At 49.6% G+C, this 27,359-nt stretch overlaps 1 protein-coding gene across 3 annotated transcripts; it reads right to left on the bottom strand.

Moving 5' to 3' along the window:
• ADIPOR1 (adiponectin receptor 1) lies at window positions 1–26,681 on the bottom strand. 3 transcript variants are annotated; one of them, XM_073002722.2, is made up of 10 exons: window positions 26,541–26,634; window positions 24,150–24,286; window positions 22,389–22,467; window positions 19,943–20,163; window positions 18,136–18,258; window positions 11,322–11,493; window positions 8,241–8,427; window positions 7,200–7,387; window positions 6,175–6,368; window positions 1–4,289 (listed from the first exon to the last, which is right to left on the bottom strand). In XM_073002722.2, the coding sequence occupies exons 4-10, from the start codon at window positions 20,081–20,083 to the stop codon at window positions 4,161–4,163; spliced, it is 1,134 nt and encodes a 377-aa protein (XP_072858823.1). In that variant the 5' UTR covers window positions 20,084–20,163; window positions 22,389–22,467; window positions 24,150–24,286; window positions 26,541–26,634; the 3' UTR covers window positions 1–4,160. The 3 variants fall into 3 exon arrangements, with proteins under 3 accessions (XP_072858823.1, XP_072858822.1, XP_072858824.1); XM_073002721.2 differs by lacking the exon at window positions 24,150–24,286 and having other exon boundaries at window positions 26,541–26,681; XM_073002723.2 differs by lacking the exons at window positions 24,150–24,286; window positions 26,541–26,634 and adding an exon at window positions 26,298–26,494.
• Window positions 26,682–27,359: the final 678 nt, after the last annotated feature.

Raw genomic sequence — 27,359 nt, 5'->3', positions numbered from 1 at the left:
TGCTAATTTAAAAATGTTTATTGCTGATAAACATTTTAAAATTTTCCCTAGTTTACAAACTGAACGAAAATTCCATTGTTAGGAATACAACAATATTCTGTTCCTGGAAAAAAACAACAATATATCAAACATATTTGTTCTTACTTGAACATGTACACCTCTAAGTAATAGATCTATACCATTAGTTCAACTATAATAGTCTTTGTAATAATAGATCTCTATCATTAATACTTTATTCCAGCTATCAAAATTTCAATTTCTTCAGTTGCTCTCACTAGTGCTTTTTAAAAAGCATCATCACACCAGTTATTACAGACTTCTTTCCACTAATGTGCTTCCTCTGATTTTTTAAATCTTAAAATACAAATTCCCGCTTCTATGAAGTGTTGGGATTCTGCATCTGTTTAAGATGTGCAAATACTTCCATTCACTCGCAAACACAGACAAGCCCCGTTTCTCTCCTCCATCATTTGTGCCCACCAAAACATTCAGACAGCTACTTTGCACCACAGAGTTATGTGTTAGAAATGTTTGGCCTCTGGTTGCAAAGATCTTTTTTTTCTTGCTATACTTTTATTGATGGCTCCTGTCATGCTGCTTTAGCGCAGTCTAATTGCAGATCTGCCGGTCTTAGCAGATGTCTGCCGCTACTGTTTTTGTTCCTGCACTTTGCACATGCACATGCACCTTACAGCCAGGCTTGCTTGTGCTAGGAAATGATTCTGCCTCCAGGAACGCCTGCTCGCAAGGCTGCTAAAGAGATGGTTGTATCCATCGATGATCTCGCCTGTGCTTATACAACTCTTCCAAGATTTTTGTTATCATCGTCAAATGAAGACCTCAAAACTGAGCATTTCTTCTAAACGTGAAGGGCTTCTCTATTTTTTCCTAAATGGTGAAGATTCTTGTACTCCACCAAGATGATTAAACTTTACATCCACACCTCCAGCCACTGTGTTTGTAACCATTTCCAGGCTGTGTATGTCCTCTACTTGAGTGTGTTCTCCTTTAGTACTCCGATTTAAACCCCTCCAGTAAGACTCTCAAGTTTCGTCCCATCCTTCCCCTAAAAATGGAAGTGGCTGAGGATGATGAGGGCTTTAGGCTGAGGGCAGTGGCTAAGGAAGGCTCTATCTAGAGAAACTCCCTTCTAAACCTTCAGATAAAGGATAAAACAAGTCGGTATGTGTTGGTAGATTTGAGGTAGATCACATCAGCTCATTTAGCTCCGTTTCTTGGGCTGGCTGGGATCTATAGCAGATCAAAAACTTAGAGAGTTATTGTTTAAAAAAGACAGTGTTTCCTTCTGGAGCAAAGCATAGGAAAGAAATATTGATCTTCTAAAACCATAGCTGCGTAGAAATAAGCAACAGGCGTTATCATGTAAAACACATCCTTAATCCCTGATGTGTTCGAAAACCATGTCAAGCTCAAATCTGCAAAAAGAATCTTTGCAATCCATCCCTTCGCTTTGAAAGAGAGAGAGAGAGACGGGCCATCAGTTATGTGGAAGGTGCGGACAAACCAATCCCCTCCAGAGAGCAACCCAGACAGCAAAGCTGACAAGTGGCGACAGATCGAGAGGACCAGAGAAACATTTGTTCTTATAGATGGGAGAGGATCAGCAAATTTCTACTTCACGCCAGGCTACAGGCGGGCAAAATTCAGCCCTCCGTATGCTGCTGGATTGCAGCCTCTGCTCTTCTTCTACCGCGGGTTGTGTTGGTGACGGCTGATGGGAGTACCGGTCATCAATATATCGTGGACTGCACTTGAGACACCCCGAAGCAGATAGATAGAGGGGGCGCATCCGACTTTTAAGAGGTGTGAATCCGATAAGACCATGGCTTGAAATCCTCGAACAAGGTCAGCATTTTATCTGACATGAGATTTGGACGACACCCAAGGGGGGGGTCTACAGTCCACAAGGGCTTCTGCCAAAAGAACACCCCGTCGGTCTTAGAGGTGCCACAAGACTGTCATTTCAGAGAAGAACAGCAGGTTCAAGGCAGGACAGAAAACAGGTTCGGTCTAGTGCAACCCACGTTGAGCTCTTGGGTTCAGCAGGGAAACAAACGCACAGGCCAAGGTGGCCCTGAAAAGCAGGTCTCGAATGATCCCCGTTGCGAAGCCTGGCAGGAAGTCCTCGGTCGTTCCCATGATGAATGACTGAGAAGGGGGAAAGGTGCGTAGTAGCCGCTGCCGCCTGCAAGAACAACCTTCCAGCCAAGCACGTTTAAACCTCTCCGGCAACAACTAGCTAAAAAGACAAGCACTGACTCAGCGGTATCGGCTCCTGCCCATTGCCCGAGAGAAGAGAGGGTACGGACTTTAGCAAGAATAGGGTAAGATCCCTGAGGCAAGTCTCGGCCAGCGTGGCATGCTCCAGCTGGACCGGACTGCAGCTCCCATCATCCTCAAGAATCCGCTAGAGCGTGGAACAGGCCGACCTCATTCTTAAGCCAAGACATGGCACAGAAGCTGAGACAAGCAAGTGTGGACCCGCTCCCCAACCGCCTGTGCTTCCCAAGAGCAGGAAAAGCCTCGTTTTCACAAGCAGGACCTTACAAAGCCACGTACAGCGCTCTGCTCTCAGTGGATGGTGGAGGGAAAGCCCTGCCCGTCATCTCTGGAAAGAACCAAGCGGCCTGTCGCAAGCATGGGGAAGTTAGCAGGGAAAAAGAACGGCAGGAAGGACGAGGTCTTCCTAACGGCAGCAACAGTGTTAATGCCCACAAGAGGCACATCAGCTCACGGAAGGGCCGGAGGGCATACCTGTTTTCCTGGGCTGGGGAAGGGCGACAGGGAGAGGGTTCCACCCCTTCAGAGTTCTTCATCCGCAAAACCAGGATGAGTAAGGGAGAGGGCAATTGGGCCAGGATGAACCCCTTTACTCTGGAAGCCAAGCAGCAGAGGGAGGGGACTGACTCTTACTCACACGCATGTTCTCGCCCTGCTGAGAGCCAGGCCTCCGGCACCGTGGGATCCCAGAGGCATCTGGTGGGGCCACTTGTGAGAGACAGGAAGCTGGACTCGAGGGGCCCTGGGCCTGATCCAGCACAGGGCTCTTCTTCTGAGGTTCTTATGTTCCATGCAGTGGGACCCGGTCCTTCTCCCCAACCTTCCAGCAGCCTTTGTGTCTGGCAGTAGCAGCTGCTGCTTCAACCGGGGAGCTCCAGTACGTCTGTGCCAACAGGGAAGCTTCCGAAAAACGTGGACGTTTCTCTGGCTGAATAGGAGCCGCAGAGAAGAGAACACTGACATTTGCAGAATTGCATTTCTCCGCACAAAGAGAAGCTCACATCCTGTGCCTAAGGAAGCTGCAGGCGGCACTGACCAGGGAGGAACTCCAAAGGACCCTTGCCAAGGGGAGTACGGTATCCCCTCTTGGCTCAACCCCTGAACTATCCAGCATTAACAGCGTCGGACTTTTTTATTTCAGTCGCCTTGACATAAAAGCTACTACAATGATCTACATAGCGCACCCCCCCCACCAGCAACACCATACACAGCTCTCCGGGTCACAAGACATTGGCAGGACAACCCCTTTCTGTTTTAAAGCTTAATATTAAATATTAAATACTCTCACGTTAGGCAGACATTACTTTGTCGAAAGACAAAAACTTCAGTGACACGACCCTCGGCATCCTCGGTTCCGAGCTGCCATCGCCTTATCGGAACCGACTCGCCTCCTACGGATATGAAGGAAATATGGGCCAACGGATGGGTCACGCACACAGGTGGGACGTCCCCTCGGGTGTAGGCAGGTGGACGGGGGGGATGTCTGCAGCATCAAAGAGCAGGGAACAGGCCCCCATTATATTTTGAATAAGTGCCAAAATTGCTCCAGCACCCAGAAAATTCCAATATAATTCCTAAAAAGTCCCATTCTTTTTGCCAAAAGAAGAGAGAGAAAAGTCTGCTGGCTAGAGGCACTTCTGCCTGGTGGACACCGTTGGCAACCCCCCTGCCCCCCCCGCACCCAACCCAGCCCAGTTCTCCTGAGAGAAGAGCAGCCAGAAATGGCTTGTGGCCAGACTCTTCTACGTTTCTTTTACTATTTTTGTTTCCTTAAAAATGTTCAGTCGTCTTCTGATTTTAGCAAAGAAGTCACTCTAAAAAGCACTTGGGAAGCTTTGTACTAAAGTCTTCTGCAGTTCTCAGAGAAGCGAGTCATCCGTACACCCTCCTTCCAGTCCGTAGCGGAATTCCTGCAAATTGGAGACTCCGTAGAAGTGAACGAAGGCGGCCGCCACCACCAGCACGTGGAAGATCTGGTGCGACTGGAACTGTGGGGAGGCAAGGAGACCGTTAGCGGTGGTATGGAACACGGCAGGCACTCCTCGTGCTCAGGGCATCCGAAAGAGCCCCCCCCCCCCCCAGGGTCAGGAGGATGCTTCTGCCTGGGTGCGCAGAGGAAATGCACCGTATCTTTCCAATCCACAGGTCGAGAGGACAGTACATGCATTTAAAAGACGGGAAAGGCATCTCCCCATCACTGAGGAGCAACACTTTTACATGGGGAATTTCGGGAGAACAGAATTGGTCTAGAATTGATCTGCCCCTTTCAACGGCTTCTCCGTCATACTCAGAGGACAATTTACTTAGCACTATAACCACAAAGATTTAGTCACGGCACCATAAGCTCAAACCCTCATGCTCTGGGCTGGCACCGTTGAGTCCCCCAGAGTTACGTTCTGTAGCAGAATCCATTCAGAACTAGACCCGAAATACAGACGGTTCTCCGGCACTGATACCTAAACAGCTATAATTCATTTCCATAAAGGTCAACCACTTGTGTGTTTTTTTTAAAAAAGAACAAAACACATTCTGGGCAACAAATATACAACCAAATCTACTATTCTGTGCCACCAGAGAGCTTGTTTTGTCCCAGACTAAATTCCTGCATAACTTGTGCACTAGGAGGAGATTTTTTTAAAAAAACATTTGTTTGTTTGTACTGACTCAGGAAGGTTAACAGGGACCTACTGGCAGTCATTGTCCAGGAAGCCCCGACAAGTGCAGAATTTAAAAGCCATTATTTTCCTCACCACACATTATAGAATCGTATACTGAGTCTTGAAAAATATCTCTGCCAGTCACTGTAAGTAAAAGACACACCAAAGCTCCATAGCTTGACCGCTCTGTGGCAATCTGGTTCCAATGGACTTTGCCTGGCGGTCTGTTTTTCTCATGAGTAAGTTCTGGGTGGCCAACGGCACGGGGCCAGAAACCACCCCAACGCTTTGGCAAAGGGTCCCGGCGGGATTCCCGGGCAGGCCGGGCCCCTACACGGTCTCCTCAGACCAAACCCCGCCAAGTCGGCAGCAGCCACGTCCTTTCAAAGCTCCTCTCTGCACCCTGGCGAAGGGCAGCATTCACGGCTCTCTGCACAAGGGGGTGGTGGTGTCGTGACTGAGGGGATGCCCGGAGCGACATCTCAGCCCTCCTCTGCCTCTCTCTGCTTCAGGTTAAGGAGAAGGGTCTCCGGACTGTCCGTCCCGCCAGGGCGTGCTGTGACTGAGAGGGACAGAGCAGCCCACCGGCATGCTCCGAAGGCTTGCACTTGAACCCTCCTGTTCTGTTTCTGCAACGCAGATCCTGTGGAACAAGGAGGAGGGACCTTCCGTGTGTGTGTTGCCGTTTGCCGAATTGGTCATGTCTCCCTACCAGATCTCACCTGTGGCAGGAGCCACCAACAGAACACAGCACACCTCTAGAGCAGTGGTGGTGAACCCTTTTTGGGCTCACATGCCCAAAGGGGTGTGTGTGAAGCCAATACCCAGCAGGTGGCATGCTATGGTGGAACTGGAAGTGGCTGTGGCAGAAGGGGGAATCCTGGGCATGGAGGTGCCTCAAGAGCCCACTCCGGATCCGCTGCCAGTGCCAGCTGCTCTGGATTCGCCTGTTGAAGCGCCAGTACCAACACTCAGGTTTGGCTGCATGGGGGAGGGGAGGGGAGTAGCAATCCGGCGACTTATGGCTCTGCATGCCAGCTCTGGCACACGTGCCATAGGTTCGCCATCGCTGCCCTAGAGGCTGCTGCTGCTGCTGCTGCTGCTACCCTTACACACTCGGATGGATGACTCTGACCCCCCCCATCTCCAATCCACACCACTGGCTTGGCTACCTTTGGAACGGTCCCTGAGACAGCAGCCGATGGCAGTCACTCACCCAGATGTCAAACTTGCCAGGAAAGAAGCGCTCCGGGATGCGGGCAGCATACAACCCGGCTCCCGTGATGTACATGACCGCCATGAGGAAAAACCAGCCCATCTGGCCGACGGTGGTGGCTTTGACAAACCCTTCCGCTATGGTGAAATGCATGGTGGGCACGACGCCACTCAGTCCCAGTCCAAGAAACACCCCTAGGAAAGAAAGCAAGGCAGAGGTCTTTGTCACGATATGGAAACCAGGGGTCAGAAAGAAGCCAGTCCCTCCACAGGAACCGAGAGAAGCCAGCCAGACGCCCAAGGCTTTGGAAGTATTTTTTTTTCCCCACTCAAGGGAGGCAGTGGCTGAGCAGGGTGGGGAAGATGGGTCATATTCTAAGCTGCCTTTTCAGGAGGAACCCAAGACCCAGGCAACCTTAATCCAAAAAACCTACATTTACGTATCTGACTTTTGCCCCTACACTTTCCGAATGTGTGCAAAAAGAAACTCAAAGGAAAGCACAGTGGAAGCTACTCACATCCATGGACTTAATCTTACATTCCAACAGGTTTAGCACATTATTTATTTGTTTGAAATATTTCTACCCTGGCTTTCTCCTAAAAAAATATGACCCTCACTGACTCAACTACAGGAGCCTGAGAATCTAAGCCACCAGGAGCAGGGGGTGTCTTTGGAGATCAGCGTGTGGGTCCAACGTATTCTCTTCCAGAGGCCTGAAGTGCCCAAATTTTAAAAACCACAAAGAACCTAAAATCTTATGTTGCCAAGTTACCGTCCGTTCTGCTTGGTCACCCTGATCGTCCGCTCTGCGTGCTTTTTAAGGAAATTCTCAGACATCTTTTTCGGAGGAATATTTTTAACAGAAATCTTAAGAGATGGGGAAAATAAAATCCTTCATAGCCAGACCACTTTTACAAAAGGAGCGCCAGCCTCTGCAACGGGTCCAAACTAGAGTTCATGTCATTTAAAGGCCAGGCACTGGGGTTGTGTGGATTTGGCCCCCCATCCACAGAAGGGGCTCCTACCTGCTCTGGTTTGCCTGTGCTTCGGTGTCGCAAATCGGTCCCACTGAGCCACAATGATTGCTGAGATACCCAGCACACATACAATGGAGAGGTAGATAAGGCGAGGCTGTGGTGAACAGTAAAAGGAGTAGTACAGCCATGGGACAAAGCTCCCCATGATCAGCAGCGCAATTCCAGAGTAATCTAACCTGGGAAGCAAAAAGTAAGGAGAAAGAAAGAAAGAGAGAGAGAGAGAGAGAGGGAGGGAGCTCAGATCAAGGTGAAGAGCATGTTTGGTTTTGAGAGAGAAGCTAAGCCATCCATAAAGAAGACTGTGTGTTTTCGACAAGAGGACTGGTTATAGGTTTGAGTACACTGGCACTCAAGTAGGAGTGCTGTAAAAGAGAATCCACTGTAAATATAATCAAACTCCAAAGTCTAAATTTACTTTTGGATTTACAAGAAAAAAGGCTGGCAGGGAGATTTAGGTATGTATTATTGAGGTATGACCAGTCCTGTGCTGCATATGGCAGAACTTAGCCTTCCATGTCCTTCTTGAACAGCTTTTTAAATTTCAATCTCATTTAGGCAAAAACACTTTGCAGGTTAGCACCGCAGGCTGCGCTAGAGTAGTTGCGCAAGACATTAAGGCTATTTAGAGCTTCTGATCCTTTCTCTGCTTTCAATAAACTAGGTATGTGTTTTAAAAAATTGCCACACAATTACCTGCATTTCAAAGAGAAATACACCACCAAAAAAACCCCCACATTTCTTTCTGATTCAAGGAATTACCAAATGGCCATCTGAAAACCTTTGCTAGGCCCAGCAGTTCATAATAAAATGAATTCTAGTAAGCTCTGTCCTATGAACAGTGAGGGCTTCCATATACAGTCTTTAAAAGCAGGGTAACTAGATAAAACCTGCTAATCCAGTATCAGGTAACACACTGAAACTTTGCTAAAAGACATCATCACATGATAAGATGGAATCTCTGTGGGAAAAGAGTTGCTTCTTGACGAATCTGTATTGTTTAAAAAAACAAAAAACAGCAACAACACTTACTTGGAAAATGTCCGAGAAACCTTTTCCGAATGACAGTAGACGGTATGGAAAAGCCAGGAAAAGCTAAGACACAGGACAGCTCCCAGGAAAAACATCCCAAACACGACTTTTTCCTGAAGAGGGGCCATGAAGTACATATTCGGCCTGAGCATGGTCAGGATCCCCAGGCAAAGAAATAATACAAAACCTGCAACGGGGAGACAGCAGAGAAAGAGAGAGAGAGACCCATCAGCCCCATTTAACCACAGGGCCCAGGAAGGAACCTGCACTGTTGCTGCCACAGAAGCCTTAAAAACATTCAGTACAGTACAGTCAAAGCGCCCAACAGCGAACCCCTGCTTCCCTCCCTCCCTCCCTTGTTACTGGGGATGGGAATCTCACAGCCTTCCCTTTGAGAAAGCCGGGAAATCCCACTGCTGGGGGGGGGGAGTCAAGTAAGGAATCTTGCAGGGTGGATTGATTTAAATCCAATTGATTCAAATCACAATTTTTTTTTTTAAAAAAAATCAGTTTTCAAAATTTAAATTGTGATTTGAAACAAACTGATTTTTAAAAAAAATCATTGATTTTTATCCCTTCCGGGAATCTTGGCACAAAGAGGTTCAGAAAACAGCCCAGAACTGAAAATATTCTGAGTATTTTACAAGATAGCAGGAGGCAAAAAAAGAGAGGTGTGCATAAATTATTGGTGTAATGCAAATAAAGCGTTGGCTCTAGAACGCACTTGCGACCAGAGGAAGGAAGTAAAGTTCCCGGAACAACCTGCTCGGCTGCTTCACAAAACAGGCTCCCTTCTGAAACGGGAGGGAGACACTTGTTTCATCTACCAGCTTTGTGAGTAGCAATTAAAAATACTGCTTTCACCTACTATCTTAAGAAGCTCACGTCCAAGCTGACAGAAAGTATTATGCAATGCAGCTCAACCCTCTTTGCTTTTATGGATTCAAAACAGGGTCAACATGTTACAGAAAAGCCACTGGAGCCTGTTCTTTGGGGGGGGGGCAGTTTGACTGAAAGAGACACATTAGCCATACCCAGTTACTTCCTACAATTCTGTATCCTTAACCCTATAAGCTATAGTTGCTGCCTGCCCGTGTTGGCAACACTAGACTAGAGGGACCAAGGGCCTGACTCCATGTAAACCAGTGCCCTGGTTTCCTACAAAGGTACAGGAATTAGAAAAGCTCTCTAGACTCTTGTGTTTCATTTTGAAACTACTCCAGTATGACAAGTTGTGCCTCCTTTCGCAAGGGGTCTCCTCTGTTATTACCAGCGTGAGTCACCTCAAGCAGCTAACAAATATTATGATAACATCTTAAGCCGCCAGCACCTGCATGAAAGCGACGGGCATTCCTAGGCGAGCGGCGGCTGTCTTATCTTCGGACTCCCTCGGGCATGTTCCCAAGACAGCCGGAGCTCTCGTCCTGTAGTATGATCAGGGTCTCCACAGAGGAGGCCACGTCATAAATCACTTTCTGATGCCAGGCTAACTCTTTGGTACAGGGATGACTTAACTCAGAATCCTTTTGGTCCAGTTATGTGGGAAATCTGGTGTGATGTGGGAGACGAGCGCTGGACTAGGACTCAGGAGATGGGCTCAAATCGCTGCACACTCATGGAAACGCCTTTGGGGGGGTGGCGGCGGCAACCATTCCTTGAATACCTGACCTATCTCAAAAACCCTATTAGGGTCACTGTAAGTCAAACTGACTTGATAGGGGCAAAATCACCACCAGCAACAAGGCAATGGAATTACCTCGTTTTCCTCAACCTGCTGCCCTTCAGACATGAGGGAATACCTTCTGCTTCCTAATCAGGTCACCCGAGTCTAGCTGGTCATTTCTCTGAAGTATTTCTATCCCACCTTCCCCCACAGCAATCACCTTCTCTTCGTCTGATCTAACTTACAGCGTTGTTGGGAAGGAAGATAGCTGCGTCTGCCACTCTAAGCCCAACAGCTGAAAGGTCCCCCACGGGGACTCTATGGGGCAGAAAGCTTGGGTGCTGCAACCACCAAGATTTGGTCTCTTGACCTTCCAGGACGGGTCATCCACCAAAGTGACCAAGGCCAGCTCAGTTCTGAAAGGGAGCCTGAAGCGAAGCAGGAAAGTTTCCAAATGATCACCTGCTTCTAAGGGCAATCACTGCCTGCTCAAATATAATTTTTCAAGATGGCACCTATTCGGCTAACTAGCCATGTCATGCTGCTGTTAATTTTAACTAGGGGATGAGACAATTGCAACTAACGCTGTGGCGACGAGATGCGGCGGGACAGGAAGCATGTTGCCTTTCACCACTTCTTGAAAGCCAATGGGCCTGCCTATGGGTTAGCCAGAAGCCTTCCAAATCCCTGAAACAAGCCAGTGTTCATTAAGGCTGACAGACGTGATGAGGAAATGAAACATCAGGCACCACAAACATATAATGCTTTCCTAGTCCATCAAAACGATGAGTCAAAAATAGAAGACTGACTAAAGGCTCCAACCAGCCTTGTGAAAACACTGGGTCCTGTGGAAAAAAATGGAGCTCTACCCCTAAGCCCTTGGCCAGCTAAGTGTCTCCGTCAGTATTTCAGTTCATCCGTAGAACTGTGAGGTATAGAAAGGTACAAATCCTTTACATCAAGCCTGCATTCATTTATACCTCTCTACAAAAGTACATTTCTTATATAAATATTGGTTCAAAAATCCAGGGGAAGCATGCACTAAGCAATACATATAAAGGAACTAAGTCTCAACACAGAAGAGAGTTATGTTTATTCTACATTGTTATCCTCCATCATCTGTACTGCACGCCAGAGACAGAAGTCAGCAAACTGAGATATCTCTCAGTGAAAGAAAACACCCAGTGTTCCCCAGTCATTTGGATCTGGGGTAGTTCCTTTCAAACTTCAATAAAGTCAGCCCCAAATTCAGAGAAAACAGCACCCACTTCCAAAACAAATACGGCTGGAAAATATCGCGTTCCTTGCAATTTCCATGCCCACCTCTAAAAGCATCTCCACTGTGGCCAATGCTGGTGCTGTAAGGAAAGAGGAAGTAAAGACTTCTCATTGATAAATGAGAAACCAGAGACAATTACCAAGTAAATGCGTCCAGATGTTGCCTGTCTCTGTGTGTATGCGGAAAATGCTCTTGAAGCAGGCTCTGAAAGAGGGCATGGGAGGACGATGGCCGTGCAGCAGGTAGTCATTATCTTTCAGCCAGTCGGGCAGCACATCATAAGGGATGACTCTCCAGCGGCCTTCCCAAACCTGCAATACAGCAAACCACGCAGGCAATTGCAGGCTGACAGCTTTGTGGAAAGGGCAGTAAGACGCTAAGAAGGAATTGCAATTGGCAATACAGCCACACTTTGCCCCTCACTCTTGGCAACCCTAAAGCCCTGTTGGCATCAAATCAAAACCCTCTCAGATACCCCATGTTCCAGAGAAGTTAGTCTATTAGTATCGCTGGCAAACATTCTCCCACAACCGGCCTTGTGCATCTTCAGCAACTGCCATAGACAGACATCGTGTAAGCTGAGGCACTGACAGCCATCTGAGCCTCGAAAATTCAAGGAGTTGGAATATTAATGCTTCTGATCTAAAAATGTTGTTCCAACACACAGGACGAAGTAAGTCTGAAACCTCAAAGGCGTATCTGGCACGTGAAAGGGAGAAACAGCAACAACCTTTTCCAGCCTCTGCGTCTCTGAAAAACGGACAAACCACCAACCAGCACTGAGTTTCCTCCACCTCCAATGGCAAGCCATTATTTTATTCTTAAACAACTGCTTTATTAACTCAAGTTTGCTGGCGCTCTGGGTGTGGCACCCTGCCCAAACTTAAGATGTCGTATGTGCATCTTACTTATGGGCAACGAAGGGTTGCAATGTACCCAGAATCCATTTGGGCTCTGAATGGGACAGAACAGCAGCTGAAACCACGAAGACCAGTTGTGAGGCTCCCAAAGTGGAAGCCATGGTTGGAGTGCCGCTGCTCCCGAAGAATAACAGCCAGACCCAGACTTCCCCCCCCCCCACCATCCCCACCGCGACGGGAGGAGAAAGGAGTGGAAACCCCTGATTGGGGAGCAGAGTGCGGCGGAACCCTTACCCTGAGCAAGGGGGTAGATACCTGGGACCTAGAAGAGGAAGTGAAGGGGTTAAAGATTACCCGCGAAACGGGACGGATTCAGGCGGGAAAGAGAGGGGAGGAGATAGAAGCTGGGATGGGGGATATAAGGGGAAGACCGAAGGATATTCCAGGCGGTTGGGAGTGGGTCTGGATGGAGGACCCCTGGACCCACAAGTGGGAGCAGGTCAGAGTACCCCATGAGGAGGCAGAAAGACGTCGCCAACTGGGGCTGAAACCGCGCCCGTCTTACTGGGGTGAGACGGAGGCGAAAGAGTGGCGCAGGAAACTGCGGGAGGAGCGAGAGGCGGTTGCCAGAGAATTGGAACGCAAGCGCCAATGGCACATCGCCGAGTTGAGGAAGCTGGGGGGTTACCCGGCCCCTGGGGCTTCACAGTAGGAGACGGATCCTCTTGGGACGGCTGGAGTGGAGACGAGGAGACCCTACCCTTGATTTCCCTGGAAGAAGAAGTGAACCCTGGGCCAGGGCCTGTGCCGCCTTTAACAGGACCCTGGAACCCAGAGAACTCTAACCCATTTGTACATAGTTTGTGGACTCCTTCCAAGCCGAACCTTGGACTCCAAACGTCCCTGAACCCTTTCATGGGTATAGTTACCAATGATGTTAAAGTTGAAATAAATACGTTGCCGTTTGATATTCCTCAAGAGTCTCGTCCGTTTATTGGAGAAAAGACAGCCCACACATATGAACCCTCACATATTGGCGCCCAACGCGGGGGGCTGTCAGCCCCTCAAGAAACGGATGGATGGATACGACAAATAACAGAAGGTCAAGAGGCACTGATGAGACAACTGGCGGACCAGCAGAAACTAATCATAGATCAACTAAGTAGAACACAAATAGGACTATCCGCCAAGGCAGCAGCAACGGAAGGAAGAGGGGCCATCGCACACCGGCCACCAATCAAACTCCAAAAGATGGGTCCCCAAGACGATCCGGCGGCGTTCCTGAACATATTTGAACGTGTGGCGGTGTCAGCGCAATGGCCAAAGGACCAGTGGGCCCTTATCGTGACGCCCTACCTGACGGGCTTACCCCAAGAAATAGTGGACACGTTAGACCCAGAAGACGCGGGAGATTACGAAAAGGTCAAGACGGCAATCCTTAACACGCTGAATCTGAATGAGGAAGCCTATCGCAGACGATTTAGGGAGCTACGACTGAAGCCGGGCACACACCCACGAACGGTGGCGCAAAAGATGAGAGTGAACGCCACGAGATGGGTACAACCGAAGGGAAAAACGGCGGAACAGGTGCTAGAGTTGATGATACTGGAGCAATTAGTATCAACGCTGAGCCCCGGACCCAGGAACTGGGTGGTGAAACACAAACCGACGTCGGTAGAAGGCGCTGTTACGCTACTGGAAGACTATCTAGGAGCGGAAGATCCATGGTTAAACCGCCCTGCGGCAGGGGGAGAGAAACCCCGGAGCAAAGACAAGATGGCGGAGGCAGCGATCACAGGAGCTCCACGAGGGACCCAGATGACGACTCCTAAAAAACAAGGCCCCGACCACATCGAGTACGTGAATACAACGGGGTCGCGAATCCCCCGCCCGACGATCACGACGGACCCGGCAAAGAGCAAGCTAGCGCCCACCTGGAACCAGGCGAAGGAAAAGATGACCGCCTGCTTCGGCTGCGGCCAGTTCGGCCACATCCGGAAGTTCTGCCCGGGAGAAGAATATGCATGGGCCAACATTTACGCGAACGCCGCTAAGGTGGGTGAGAAGTTCCATCCCGGGTGGGTGGTAACAGCCGAGGTCAACGGCCAGAGAAAAAGGGCCTTAATAGACACTGGGTGCACCCGATCGTTGGTACGAGAACTAGAGGGACCGAGACTAGGGGAGACGGTGGTAGTAAGGTGCATCCACGGGGACGCCAAGGAATATGATACGGCCAGGGCAAACGTGACTATCGGAACTCAGGAGGCAACCTTGGAGGTGGGAGTTGTCCCTGGCTTAACCCGCGAGATGCTGTTGGGCAGGGACTGGCCGGGCCTAGAGGATTTGGCGCGATGAGCAGAAGACGGATTGGTTGGTGAAAGAGGCGAGGGAGAAGGGGAAGGAGAAGTAATGCAGTTGTCCAGAGATCAAGTAAGGGGCCTGCAACAAGACGATCCTTCCCTGGAGTCATGTTTCCAAAAAGCCAACCCAGAGGGAGAGACCCCGGTGAATGGGGAAGGGTTTGAGGTGCGACGGGGACTGCTGTACCAAATACGCCGAGGGGAACAGGGGGAGGAGTCAACCCTGGTAGTCCCAGACCACTTGAGGAGCTGGGTGATGCATTGGGCCCACGATTTGCCAGTGGCTGGACATTTGGCCGCACAGAAAACTTTGGCCCGCATCCGCCAAAGGTTTTTCTGGCCGGACATGGTGAAGCACGTCGAAGAATACTGTAAATCATGCCCAAAATGCCAGCTAACACAACCCAAAACCGGCCCAGGGGCGGGCCTGGTACCTATGCCGTTGGTGGATAGACCCTTTGATCGAATTGCCATGGACATTGTTGGGCCCCTGACCAAATCTGAAGGGGGGCATCAATACGTGTTGGTGATAATTGACTATGCTACACGATACCCGGAGGCCCTCCCATTGAGGTCAACCACGGCGAAAGTATTGGCTAAAGAACTATTGGGGGTATTCTCAAGGGTGGGGTTCCCGAAGGAGGTACTAACGGACCAGGGGACCAATTTCATGAGTTTAACGTTCAAGCAAATGTGGGAACTATTAGGGGTCAAACCCCTCCGGACTTCCATTTACCATCCCCAGGCCAATGGCTTGGTGGAAAGGTTCAATCGGACTCTGAAGGGAATGTTGAGAAAGGTGGCGATGGAACATCCCCAAAAATGGCCCATGTTTGTTAACCCTCTAATGTTTGCAGTGCGAGAAGCCCCTCAATCCTCGACGGGTTTCTCGCCATTTGAATTGTTGTATGGGAGGAAGCCAAGGGGAGTGCTGGACCTAATCCGCGAAAAGTGGGAGGAAGGAGAAGATGCATCACGGAATGCCCTGCAGCAAATAGTAGAGATGAGGAACAATTTGAAATTAGCCTGGGAGGTGGCCCAGGAAAATCTAGCCCAAACTCAGGGGAAACAGAAAGAGCGCTATGATAGAAAGGTGAAGCCTAGGGAATTTGAGAAAGGGCAGAGAGTATTGGTGTTGTTGCCTACCGAGACTTCCAAATTTCTGGCAAAATGGCATGGGCCTTATGAAGTGTTAAAGCGGATCAGTGAGGTGGACTACGAAGTAGAAACCCCAGATAGAAAAAGAAAAAGGCAGGTTTTTCATGTGAACCTACTAAAAGCGTGGGTAGACCGTGAATGCTTCTTCGATGGGGAAACGGATGAGGAATTGGGACCTGAGGTGGGGCAGATGCGGGAAGAAGAAGACATTACTGTGGGCGAACTCCTGAACCCCGCCCAAAAAGGGCAAGCCCTCTCCCTGAAAGCTGAATTTCCACAGGTGTTTTCCAAGGTCCCGGGCCAAACGAATCTGGTAGAGCACACCATTGAAACCGACCCCGGAGTGGTGGTAAGGGAGAATGGTAGAACGTGGCCCCATCACGTAAAGGCTCTAATGGAAAAGGAAGTAGAAGACATGTTGAACATTGGAGTGATAGAACCCGCCAAGGGCCCATGGCGCAGCTTCCCGGTCATTGTACCCAAACCTGATGGGTCTTTAAGGTTCTGTGTGGATTTTCGAAAAGTCAATGCGGTTTCCAAATTTGATGCGTACCCCATGCCCAAGGTGGGGGACCTGCTGGATAAATTAGGGAACGCCCGATACCTGAGTTCAATCGATTTAACTAAGGGATATTGGCAAATTCCCGTAAGGGCTCAGGATCGTGAGAAAACAGCCTTCTGTACCCCCAAGGGGCTCTTCCAATTTGTTAAGATGCCATTCGGGCTACACGGGGCAGCCGCGACCTTTCAGAGGCTTATGGATCGGCTGTTAGAATCTCAGAGGGAGTGGGCGGCGGCATACATAGATGACATCATTGTTTTCAGCGCCAGTTGGGAAGAGCACTTAACTCACTTAAGGAGAGTACTTAATGAGTTGAAAAAGGCCGGGTTAACCGTCAACCCCAAAAAATGCAGAATTGGTTTAGATAAAGTAGAGTATCTGGGTTTCAAAGTAGGTCAGGGGGAGGTGCAACCGCAAGAAGAGAAGGTGACAAAGATTTCACAATGGTATAGGCCTCGGACAAAAAGGGAGGTACAGCAGTTTTTGGGCCTGATTGGTTATTACAGGCAGTTTATACCCCAGTTCGCATCTATAGCTGCCCCTCTCACCGACCTTACCAGGAAGGGGGCTTCGGTTAAGGTAAAATGGGGCACAGCCCAGGAAAAGGCCTTCGAGACCTTGAAGGGGATAATATGCGAACTACCCATCAGGTTCTCCCCCGATTTCAACTGCCCCTTTGTCCTATTCACCGACGCCTCGGATCGGGGTCTGGGGGCGGTGTTGTCCCAGGTGAGGGAGGGCAACGAATATCCTATTCTCTATCTGAGTCGAAAGTTGAAACCTCGGGAGGAAAAATATGCAGTTATAGAAAAGGAGGCGTTAGCCATAAGATGGGCCACCCACGCCTTGAAATATTATCTCCAAGGGGCCCCATTCACCTTAGTGACAGATCATGCCCCTCTCCAATGGTTGAACCGTATGAAGGAGACTAACCCTAGACTCACCCGATGGTATCTAGCCTTGCAACCCTATTCGTTCAAGGTCCAGTATCGCAAGGGTAAAGAACACTCTAACGTAGATTATTTTTCCCGGCAGGGTCCGTGGGCGCGGAGCGAGGAGGAGCGAGCGGCACTCTCGGATGGGGGGGTATGTGAGGCTCCCAAAGTGGAAGCCATGGTTGGAGTGCCGCTGCTCCCGAAGAATAACAGCCAGACCCAGACTTCCCCCCCACCATCCCCACCGCGACGGGAGGAGAAAGGAGTGGAAACCCCTGATTGGGGAGCAGAGTGCGGCGGAACCCTTACCCTGAGCAAGGGGGTAGATACCCGGGACCTAGAAGAGGAAGTGAAGGGGTTAAAGATTACCCGCGAAACGGGACGGATTCAGGCGGGAAAGAGAGGGGAGGAGATAGAAGCTGGGATGGGGGATATAAGGGGAAGACCGAAGGATATTCCAGGCGGTTGGGAGTGGGTCTGGATGGAGGACCCCTGGACCCACAAGTGGGAGCAGGTCAGAGTACCCCATGAGGAGGCAGAAAGACGTCGCCAACTGGGGCTGAAACCGCGCCCGTCTTACTGGGGTGAGACGGAGGCGAAAGAGTGGCGCAGGAAACTGCGGGAGGAGCGAGAGGCGGTTGCCAGAGAATTGGAACGCAAGCGCCAATGGCACATCGCCGAGTTGAGGAAGCTGGGGGGTTACCCGGCCCCTGGGGCTTCACAGTAGAAGACGGATCCTCTTGGGACGGCTGGAGTGGAGACGAGGAGACCCTACCCTTGATTTCCCTGGAAGAAGAAGTGAACCCTGGGCCAGGGCCTGTGCCGCCTTCAACAGGACCCTGGAACCCAGAGAACTCTAACCCATTTGTACATAGTTTGTGGACTCCTTCCAAGCCGAACCTTGGACTCCAAACGTCCCTGAACCCTTTCATGGGTATAGTTACCGATGATGTTAAAGTTGAAATAAATACGTTGCCGTTTGATATTCCTCAAGAGTCTCGTCCGTTTATTGGAGAAAAGACAGCCCACACATATGAACCCTCACACCAGTTGAGACTCGGAGTGCAAATCTCTTTACCTTATACACAAATTCTTCCATTTTCTCCATTGCATGATGTGCCTGCAAAGGGAGCGTCAATACTCTCACTTCCTCCTCCTCTTCTTCCGTGCTGGGCATGGCTGGGGATGGCTGGTCTTGAACCTAAAAAAAGGACTTTTATAAGCCTGGACACAGAGCGAGGGGGAGCCCTGGAAAACTGGACTCAAGGGCACACCTGGGTCAAACGTGCAAATTAAACATGTTTGTGAAAAAGGGGTTCAAGGAAAGGGAGGAGCCAGAAGCGGAGTTCAAAGTTGTACAATGGGGGGGGGGTGAAGAGGAAGGTTTGTCCCAGACCTACGTGGTAGATGCCCTTACAAAGGAGGAGCATAAGATTTCCAGGAGTTTCCTTCAACCTGCAGGTTTTGCATAGAGAAGTAGAAAAGGCTGGCGGATACATCCTGGTAAGCAAGGTAAAGGAGAGAACTCAACCACTACAGGCCTAAATTCACTCCAAGGGATTCCCTTAGCAAGAGAGTCTGTACATGCAGGGGAACGGTCAAGCTCCATGGAGCGGTAATCCCAGATTTACTTGAATTCAGAGAAAGGATTAGAGTAAAGGCTTTTCCTCTTACAACTAAGAGGGCAAACCAAATTGGCCATGCTATTTCTCTTCCTGGCTGGGGCCCAAGAAAAACTAGCAGCCAGCCAAAACAGTAAAAAGGACAGACTCTCCACTTCCCACAACTGCGGCTTGGAGGCAGAATTCACATTCACCGTTTCAAAGCCCTAACTGGAGAGGTTTTCCCAGCGCGATGCAGAAGGCAAACGAGTTCAGAGCTGGAGGGAGAAAGTGATACGCCTCAGGGAAGGGAAACCTGTTTGCACTGCGCTGCATAGAGAGTTCAGCAGGATGGCCCCCAAGAACAAGCCAGCGCTATTGCACTCTCAGACAGCTGCTTCAAAAACAACTGTGGACTCAGTATACTTCAGCGGCAGGAAAATGCCACAGGACTTTCTTTTGAGTTGCCGCCATGTAAACGAAACAGCCTACGCAGCTCCATTGTTGAGTGTCCATGAACAGGAAAGGGCTGGGCTTGGATCAGGACCAGTTGTGTTTAAATCCCTACCCAACCGTAAAGGCCACAGAACAATTCTATGTCTGCTGCTCTCAACCTGGACTCTTAAGGTTGTTGTTGGAACTTTTAAAAGGGCAAAATCCATTTACATTGTGAAAATGCAAAGGTAGCAACTTGGAAGCTGTGTCATGCGGGAGGTCAAACGCTGGGACAGAAATGTTGCAGACAGCCATTAATGCCGCCCTTTGTCTCATGAGAGGTATTTTGAGGGCAAACACAGAAATTTTGTTCAGGAACAACGAACCTAGATTACAAGCTGCCTCGAGTGCTACTTTATAGCGGAAGGGCATATCAATGTAGTTGAGTGTAATTAAGAATAAGAATAGTTATTTGAGATTGGGACTAAGGAGAATACTAGCGAGAATGAAGGTCAACTCTAAAGATGGTAGAGGCTCCTCCTCCCGTGGACAATATTACAGCTGCAAAGCTGTTAATAAGATTCTCCACTCTCTATATACGGCAACGCTACAAGGATGTGACAACCACCTTAACCTAGAGACTTAACATGGGGGAAAAATATCTTCAGGATAAATTTGGGAAGACTTAATCCCACTGCAAATCCAGAGGCATCTCCTTGCGACAAGGAGGTCTCCGTTAGCCTCTGCCGATTTTGCACCGGCGAGCAACCCGTTTGCAAACCTTAAATTCAGTCCCATCGCTCGGCTTTCACAGGCACAGACTTTTACACCGGGTGAAAAATGGCTTACACTTGCAGAGCTGGTTGAGGGTTGTTCCCCTTTCTCCTCTAAGAGGGGTCCCAGCTCCGCCAGCTCCACGTCTTCCCTCTCTCTGACGTTACTCGAAGGCCCATTTCCTTGGCTGGTGACCGACCCTTTTCGGGATGACATCTGGCAAGCACAGGCGCTCCGTCTTCTGCTTCGCTGACACAGGCAAGGCGGTGGGGCTCCGTTGCACCCCTAAATTTTCACTAGGAAGAAGAACAGGTTATTTTGCAGGCCTGTCTGCGTCTAAGGATTTCTCTCTTTTTTTGGTCCCCACAGAAACATGGTTTTCTTCTTTTTTGGTTGGGGGGGGAGACAATGAAACAGTCCCAAAAGAGTGAACTCTTAGCTGATTAATTTAAGGCGTTTTAGTAAATGAAATCTGCTTAGCTGGTGTGTGTGTTTTACAAGAAAAAGTTGTTTTTTGCCAAAGTACATGTACTGCTCATGTTCCTGAGTCATATTCTGATGGCAGACTTGCATCCAGGGTGGATTGGATTTGAAACCAATTGATTTAAATCACCATTTAAATACAAATACCCAGGTTTTTAATAATTTAAATTTTAAACATCTTTCTTAAAATTTAAGTCATGATTTAAATGAATTTGATTTTAAAAACTTCATTGATTTTTTATCCAGCCTCCTTGTATCCCCTCCCTATTTTGCACAGATTGTCCAGTTCACCCTATGCAGAAAGCATCTTAAAAGATGTATTATCGATGACGAAGACACAGGATCCCTGAGCTTCTTCTATGGCCCCTACAGAAAATAATTGTGCACATTTTGCTTCCCCCCCCCCCCCCCGAAAATTGCTTCCCACTCAAGCACACATTTAAATCATTTAGAGAATTTTAAGTTCAGTTTCTAAGTTAAGCAGACAGTGGGATCTCAGGTCTGAATTGGTAATGGTGATGTCTCATTTTCTACTCTAAAATCTGTGTGGGAATTTCTCTAGCTCATAAGTTGTTTTTCCAAATGGTTAAAATCTTCTGCTAACAGAACGCAGACTCCAAAGGAATCAGTTCCCCCCCCCCCCCCCCAAAGAACAAACACTGGGCAGCTCTGATGGAGCAACATGGTCTGCAAATACTTGGCATGTTCCAAGAGAGACTTCAAAGCTATGTGGGTTCAAAGCCATTCATGAGCAGAGGCACTAAAAATCAAAATATGGATTTGGAATCTTACCAAAGTCTATACAGTACTAAAAAGAAAAGAAAAAGAAAAGAAAAAGGATTTTATTTTCTTAAACTAAAGCAATCCAATATGACTCATGGAGACTGGGTGAGGAAAGGAAAGACAAGTGCTCCATATTCAAGGGGTGAGTGGGTGGGAACCAGGGAGTCACAAGACATCAACTGGTCAAACAGAAAGCCGCAGAAAAAATGACTGAGACTCGTCTGAGTGAGAACAGAAGCTTGCGCACTGGAAGGAGGAGTTGCCAGTTCCTCCCAAACACGGTTCCTCCTGCACCTTCCCAAAAATCTGCTTCAAAGGTTCCACTGACCACCTTGTCATCTTATTCTGGGGCAGGGGGGCTCCCGCTAATTCAGGGGAGAACTCTGCCAACATCAACCAGCCCTTGCCTGGCGCAACCTGAGATTTTATTAGCATAAGCAGGCCTTTAAAGAAGATAAAAATGCTGTGCCACCTTAAAGACTAACTGCTCTATTTTAATGTGAGCTTGCATGGACAAGTCCCCTTCTTCAGACATGAGCAATCCTTCCTGGAAGGAGACCTGAATGGTTGGTGCCACATCATCAGCTACTTGTGCCCAGGAAACAATTAGTCTCTTTTGTTTGGGGGCCATGTATAACTGTATAAATATCTGCCATGCAGTCCTACCCTCATGTCTGAAGAAGTGGATTTGTCCAGGGAAGCACACGTCAAAATGTAGCAGACGATCTCTTCTAAAGCAGGGCTCTGCTCTAGAAATCAGGTCCAGGAAGCATCAGGCATTTGGGGGAAGGGGAAGCTTGCCACTAGAACAGTTTGACCATTTGCAGCTACCTGGCTGTTCTAGCCAGGATGGCTAGGAACCTGGTGCTGCGGCTTCTTTAATTTTCCCAACTGCACTAGTGTCTACGTGATCTGGCAGTTTGGCTAAATCACAGTAAAACAATTTGGAAGGCCAAAATAATAGATCACATTATTTGGAAATCCAAACGTGGAAAAACCCTCCACAGATGAAATGGATTCCATTTTCTGGATCCAAGCTATGACGTGGTCTAAAGGTCACTAGCAGTCAAAAGGTCTGATTTATAAGAACCCAAACCTCGTCAATCAGTTGCTAGACAGCTCAGCTTTAAAGGCATTTAGCCTCAGTTCTCAGGGGAAACAACAACACATTCATACTGCTTGGGAGACAAAAGTCTCTATACAGAAGGCAAGCAATTAATGAACAATATAAGGGAAGTGAGTAAAGAATCTGTACCTTTATTTTGAGGGAAGACGCACTTTGCAGGATACTGGATCACAGCTCTGCCCAGCTTGCCATTCCAGCTCTGCAAAGCCTACAAGCAGGATTTCCAAGGATTAGAAATACACCCTTTTGTTCGAGTTCAGGAAAAGCTTGTTCAACACTTGCCCAAATGTGCTTAAGTGTTATTCAGTGGAAAGACTTTCTGATCTCTCTCTCTCTCTCTCTCTCTCTCTCTCTCTCTCTGTGTGTGTTTTCTTTCCTGCCATCCACATTGTCCCGCTGGTCTAGGTAATTACCACCTCTCTCAGACTTTTTAGGAATCCTTCAGACAATGGTGCCATTCAGGCGAGCCTTTCATTTACACACCATCTTTGGCTTCAACTCTCTGACTGTTTTAGACAAGGCTTTCCCAACACCAAACGCTCTTAAGTCCAAAATCTGCAACGTGCATGTCAGCGCACCCATCAATGAGGTACGAAGCAGGATGCTACGTGTTACACTGGGCCGGTGTAATTCTAAATGGCATTCCCACCTCACCAAATGTTGTGCGCAGCCCTCAAAAGACAGCACACCTGCCGTTATGAACCTTCCCTTCTTGGGTGCAACGAATGCAGATTTCACGGCGCTTTCGAAGGCAGACACCATTCACCTAACAGGCCTCATCAGTATTCCGGGCAACCAGGCAGCACACAGAAGAGTGTGACCCAGAATCCTCTACATTGGCTTTCAAACTTAGGGACCTCTTGGGACACACCGTTCCACATCAATCATCTGCCAAAAAAACAACCCTTTACCCACATGTTGGCAGAGAATTAGGGGATGTTATTTTAGGGCAAGCACCATTCGCACAAGTTATAGACAAACTTACTAGACAAAGTCTAAAGAGCAGAATGAGAGTGGACACTGCACACAAGAATAAAAGGCAGTCGAAGTTAATTTTTTTCTGGGAACTTTGATCACCGCCACCACTACTGAGGAAACCCAGAATTCCCTTGAGTGCAGTTTCAAAATCTCCTACTCTGCTCTATGACATACGTGGTCCTCCTAATCAGTCTATGAATTGAACAAAACAACTACTGTTTGGTTGTGGTGGGTTTTTCGGGCTCTTTGACCGTGTTCTGAAGGTTGATCTTCCTAACGTTTCGCCAGTCTCTGTGGCCATGGGCATCTTCAGAGGACAGCACTCTGTGCTCTGGTGTAGTTGGCTTGGGAGTGCAGTATTTATGGCTGTGAGATGGGCTTTTGTCTTTTTCTGTACTCGAAAACCGATGCATTAAGACAGTAACTGAAACTCGAATGCAGATTTTCAAAGTGGGATGTTTCTGTTTAATATTTAAGATAGTACAGTATCTTGCTGAGACTCAAAGGTTTCCTTAACTCACATAAGCACCGTTCCCTGTGACCACACTTCCCGATGACAAATATGAGAAAAATTACTGTATTTTCATGGCACCCACGTCTATTTTATCCATTTTTACTTTGCTATGCCTGGTTCATCTGCAGTTTACCCTTCTGACTTCTCCTTGATTGCCTGAGTACCCCTCTCTCCCTCCTTTTAGGAGCCAATGACTCAAACATTCCATTCACTTATTTATTGCAATACAGAAATGCTGTAGCCTAGACTTACAGACCAATATCAGAAGAGGCAGAATCACTTCCATTATTTGTTTGCTCACAGACCAGGACTCCAACACAGTTTTTCTAATGATAAAACAAAATAATCCAAACAAGGGTGTCCCAACGATAAGGCTCCTAGAATTATGGACCAAATACCTATTAGATGACCAGCTACTGACGTCAGGAGTCACTGCTGGGATGATGAAGAATACAGAAACATCGTCCCCCAGAGAGAACACAAGACACGTCATTCCAGTCTCTTGTGTTTCCTACATTCATGCCTTCCATGGCCTCTGAAATCAAAGCAAGAAACCCTACGTAATACTTCTGGAGCCCGAGGATGGGTCAACAAGTTCTGAGTGGCTAAACAAGTCACCCTTTCCCCCCCTGGGGAACAACAACTTGACCAAAACAAGTCAGAGAAAAACGGAAGCAACCCGTGGTTTCCTTCCTGGCTGAGAAAGGGTGGGAGCCCCCCCCCCTCTCTCTGGCTCTACCGGCCTCTTCGACCACAATGCTACCATGGAGGCAATCCAGAGCACCTCCACCATCCTGCTCTGGATGAGAACCGGGACAGGGGCTGTGGAGTTCTCTCACTGCCCGCCCAACGGGCCAACCAGGGAGCAACCAGGTCCCAAGGGAGCAAGCCTGCACCTTCTCTCTCCAGCGTGGGGGTCAGACAGGGGACACAAAAAGAGATAAAACAAACAGCTGGCTTGCGCCCTTCTTTGGAGTGAGAGATCCTCTGCCTTCTCCCCCTACAGCTGCCGAGAGGATGCCTCTGACGGACCTCTCAGAATCACTGGGAGAGGCACGCCATTCTCCCACGGCCTCTCTAAACCAATTAGAGATTCAGCTGCACCTAAAGGTTTTATCTCTGTTTACTAAACACACAAGGGAAGGCGTAGGCTCGCCCCCCCCACTCTCCTTCCAGTATTTCCCATCAACACTGGCAAGAGAAAAAGAGGGCTTTCTCGACAGAACAGCTTCCTCTATTAAGTTCAGAAAAGTCACTTTGTGGGGTGTATGTGTGTGTGTGTCATCTCCCAAAATTCTTTCTGGAAGTGACAGCCCTAAAAAGTCATTCTTCCAAGCGCTGTATCTGCAGAGACTCTCCCCACACCATTTCAAACCAGGCAAAATTGACACACACCCCGAGGAGTCAAGTACCCAGCTTTTGGTTGGCAACAGAAGGCACTTCCTTTGATAGCAGGCGCTGTGGCCTCCACGCTCTGGAGCGAGCTGCGCGCCGGGCCTTTCCCCCTCCCTCCTTTTTAAAAGACTCTCGAAAACACGGCTCTTCAGAGAGGCCTTTCGTAACATCCCTGCTTGATTTCATACGTTGGGTTCCGTCTTTCAGCTAGAATTCATGCCTCCTGTGATTGTGGCACTGCTTTAACGTTTTATGAACACTTCGCTGTTGATTAGCTCCGTCGCTTTCGGTCTCTGGCTCCATAACCAGAGGTTGGGAGATCAATTCCCCCACAAGGTCTCCTTGGCAGGGGCTGGACTCCTTCATCCCGAGGGTCCCTTCCAGCGATTGCTTTCATTTATGACTCTACACCTCTTGGGGTGTCAATACACTGGAAACCACCCAGAACAGCGCATTGCATGAATAGGGAGGTATCGTATACAAACTAAATCAATCCATCAATAAACAAACAAAGAGGAAGTTTGAGGCCCAGTCCCTTCGCCAAACCCAGCTTTTGTCTGGATCGACGGGGTGACCATTCAAATGGACCAAGCGGGGGGGGGGGAATGGTTGCAGGTGAGGAAACCCCTGGTCCCAACCCCCCCATCAGACCATGACCCCGGGGGAGGGGGGAGAAGGAGGCCTTGCTTACAACTCGGGAGGGCAGAGAGGTGGTTTGGGGGGTGGTTTTTTTTGGGATGGGTAGGTGGGCATTTTGCTTTCTCTCTGGTGCCTTTTCAACAGGTGGCAACCCTGAGACCAGGAGGAGCCGGGGGGGGGGCACAGAAACCCCAGAGGGAGAACCCGGTCACCTCTGCCCACCCCCAGGGCGCCTAAAATCGCCAGCCCAGCCCCAACTGAGGGTCCCAGGGTGGGCTGGGGGGCGGCGGAAGGGAAAGCGACCTGGCCGGGGGGGGGGCGTCCTCTCAAGAACAACGGGAGCGATCCTCCCCCAACCTGCAGACACACCGCTGTAACAAACAGGGACCGGGCAGATTCAAAGTCACGGCAACGAAGAGTAACGGGTCCCCCCCAAAAAGCACGGCTGGTTCAAAGTAACGGTAACGAAGAGTAACGCCCCTCCAAAAAAACAAAGAGCGACCCCAGGTTACCTCCGTCCTCTTAGGCCAGGGAAGGCGGGCGGAGGCCGGCGGGAGCAGGAGGGACCTTCCCCGGCAGGCCGAAGAGGGCTCGGAAGGGGACGGGAAGCGGCGGCGGCGGCAGGGGAAGGAGGCCCAGCGGAAGGCATGAGGGGCCTCCGGCCTCTCCCGGGGGACCGGGGCTAAGAGGGGCCAGGGAAGGCCGGGCCGGGCCTGTCGGGTGGGGTGGGGGTCGCGGAGCGCTGGGTGACCTACCGGACCGCAGCCCCCGCAGCTACATCCCGCGGCCTGGCCAGCCTCGTCCTCGCCCTCCTCCTCCTCCGGCTCCTCCGACTGAGCGACTGCAGCGAAACCGGAAGCGGCCCTCACAGAAAAAAGGGGAGGGGGAGGGGGGGCAAGAGGCCGCTTCCGCTCCGAGGACGCCGGCGCCACGTGACCTGCCGAGGGAGGACTTCCGGGAAGGGAGGGGAGGAGGGGCGAAAGAGCCCGAGAAAGGCTGTCAGAGAGCCGTCGCGCGGCCAGAGCCCCCTTGTCCGAGTGGCATCATCATCATCATCATCATCATCATCATCATCATCATCATCATCATCATCATCATCATCATCATCATCATCGAACTGTAGACCTGGAAAGGAGCCTATGAACCCTCCATAGTGCTGCCCTTTGTCAAGGAAGAACCGGTGGGGCGGGGGGGGGGGATCGAACTCCCAACCTCTCTGTGCCGAAGCCCCAAGAGTTGTCACTGCACCTAATCTGAGAACTGCAGGGCTGGAAGGGACCCCGTGGGGTGGGGGGGGCTCATGGAGTCTGGACCCCCTCCGAGAGGCACAGATTGGGGGGGGGAATCGAACTCCCAACCTCTGGCTTCGCAGCCAAGGTGCCTTTTAAACCGCGGAGCTGTCCAGCAGTTCATTAGAGATCATCCTCATCATCTTAGAACGGCAGGGCTGGAAGGGACCCCGGGGGCGGGGGGGGTGGCTCATGGAGCCCAGCCCCTGTCAAGCTGGCCCAGTACTAGGGGGAATCGAACCCCCCCCCTAGCCTCTGCCTTAAGCCCCCGAGTTCTGTCATTCA

This window comes from Pogona vitticeps, chromosome 6 (assembly GCF_051106095.1).
Source record: "Pogona vitticeps strain Pit_001003342236 chromosome 6, PviZW2.1, whole genome shotgun sequence".
NCBI lineage: Eukaryota > Metazoa > Chordata > Lepidosauria > Squamata > Agamidae > Pogona > Pogona vitticeps.
This window is presented reverse-complemented; position numbering and strand designations above follow the sequence as displayed.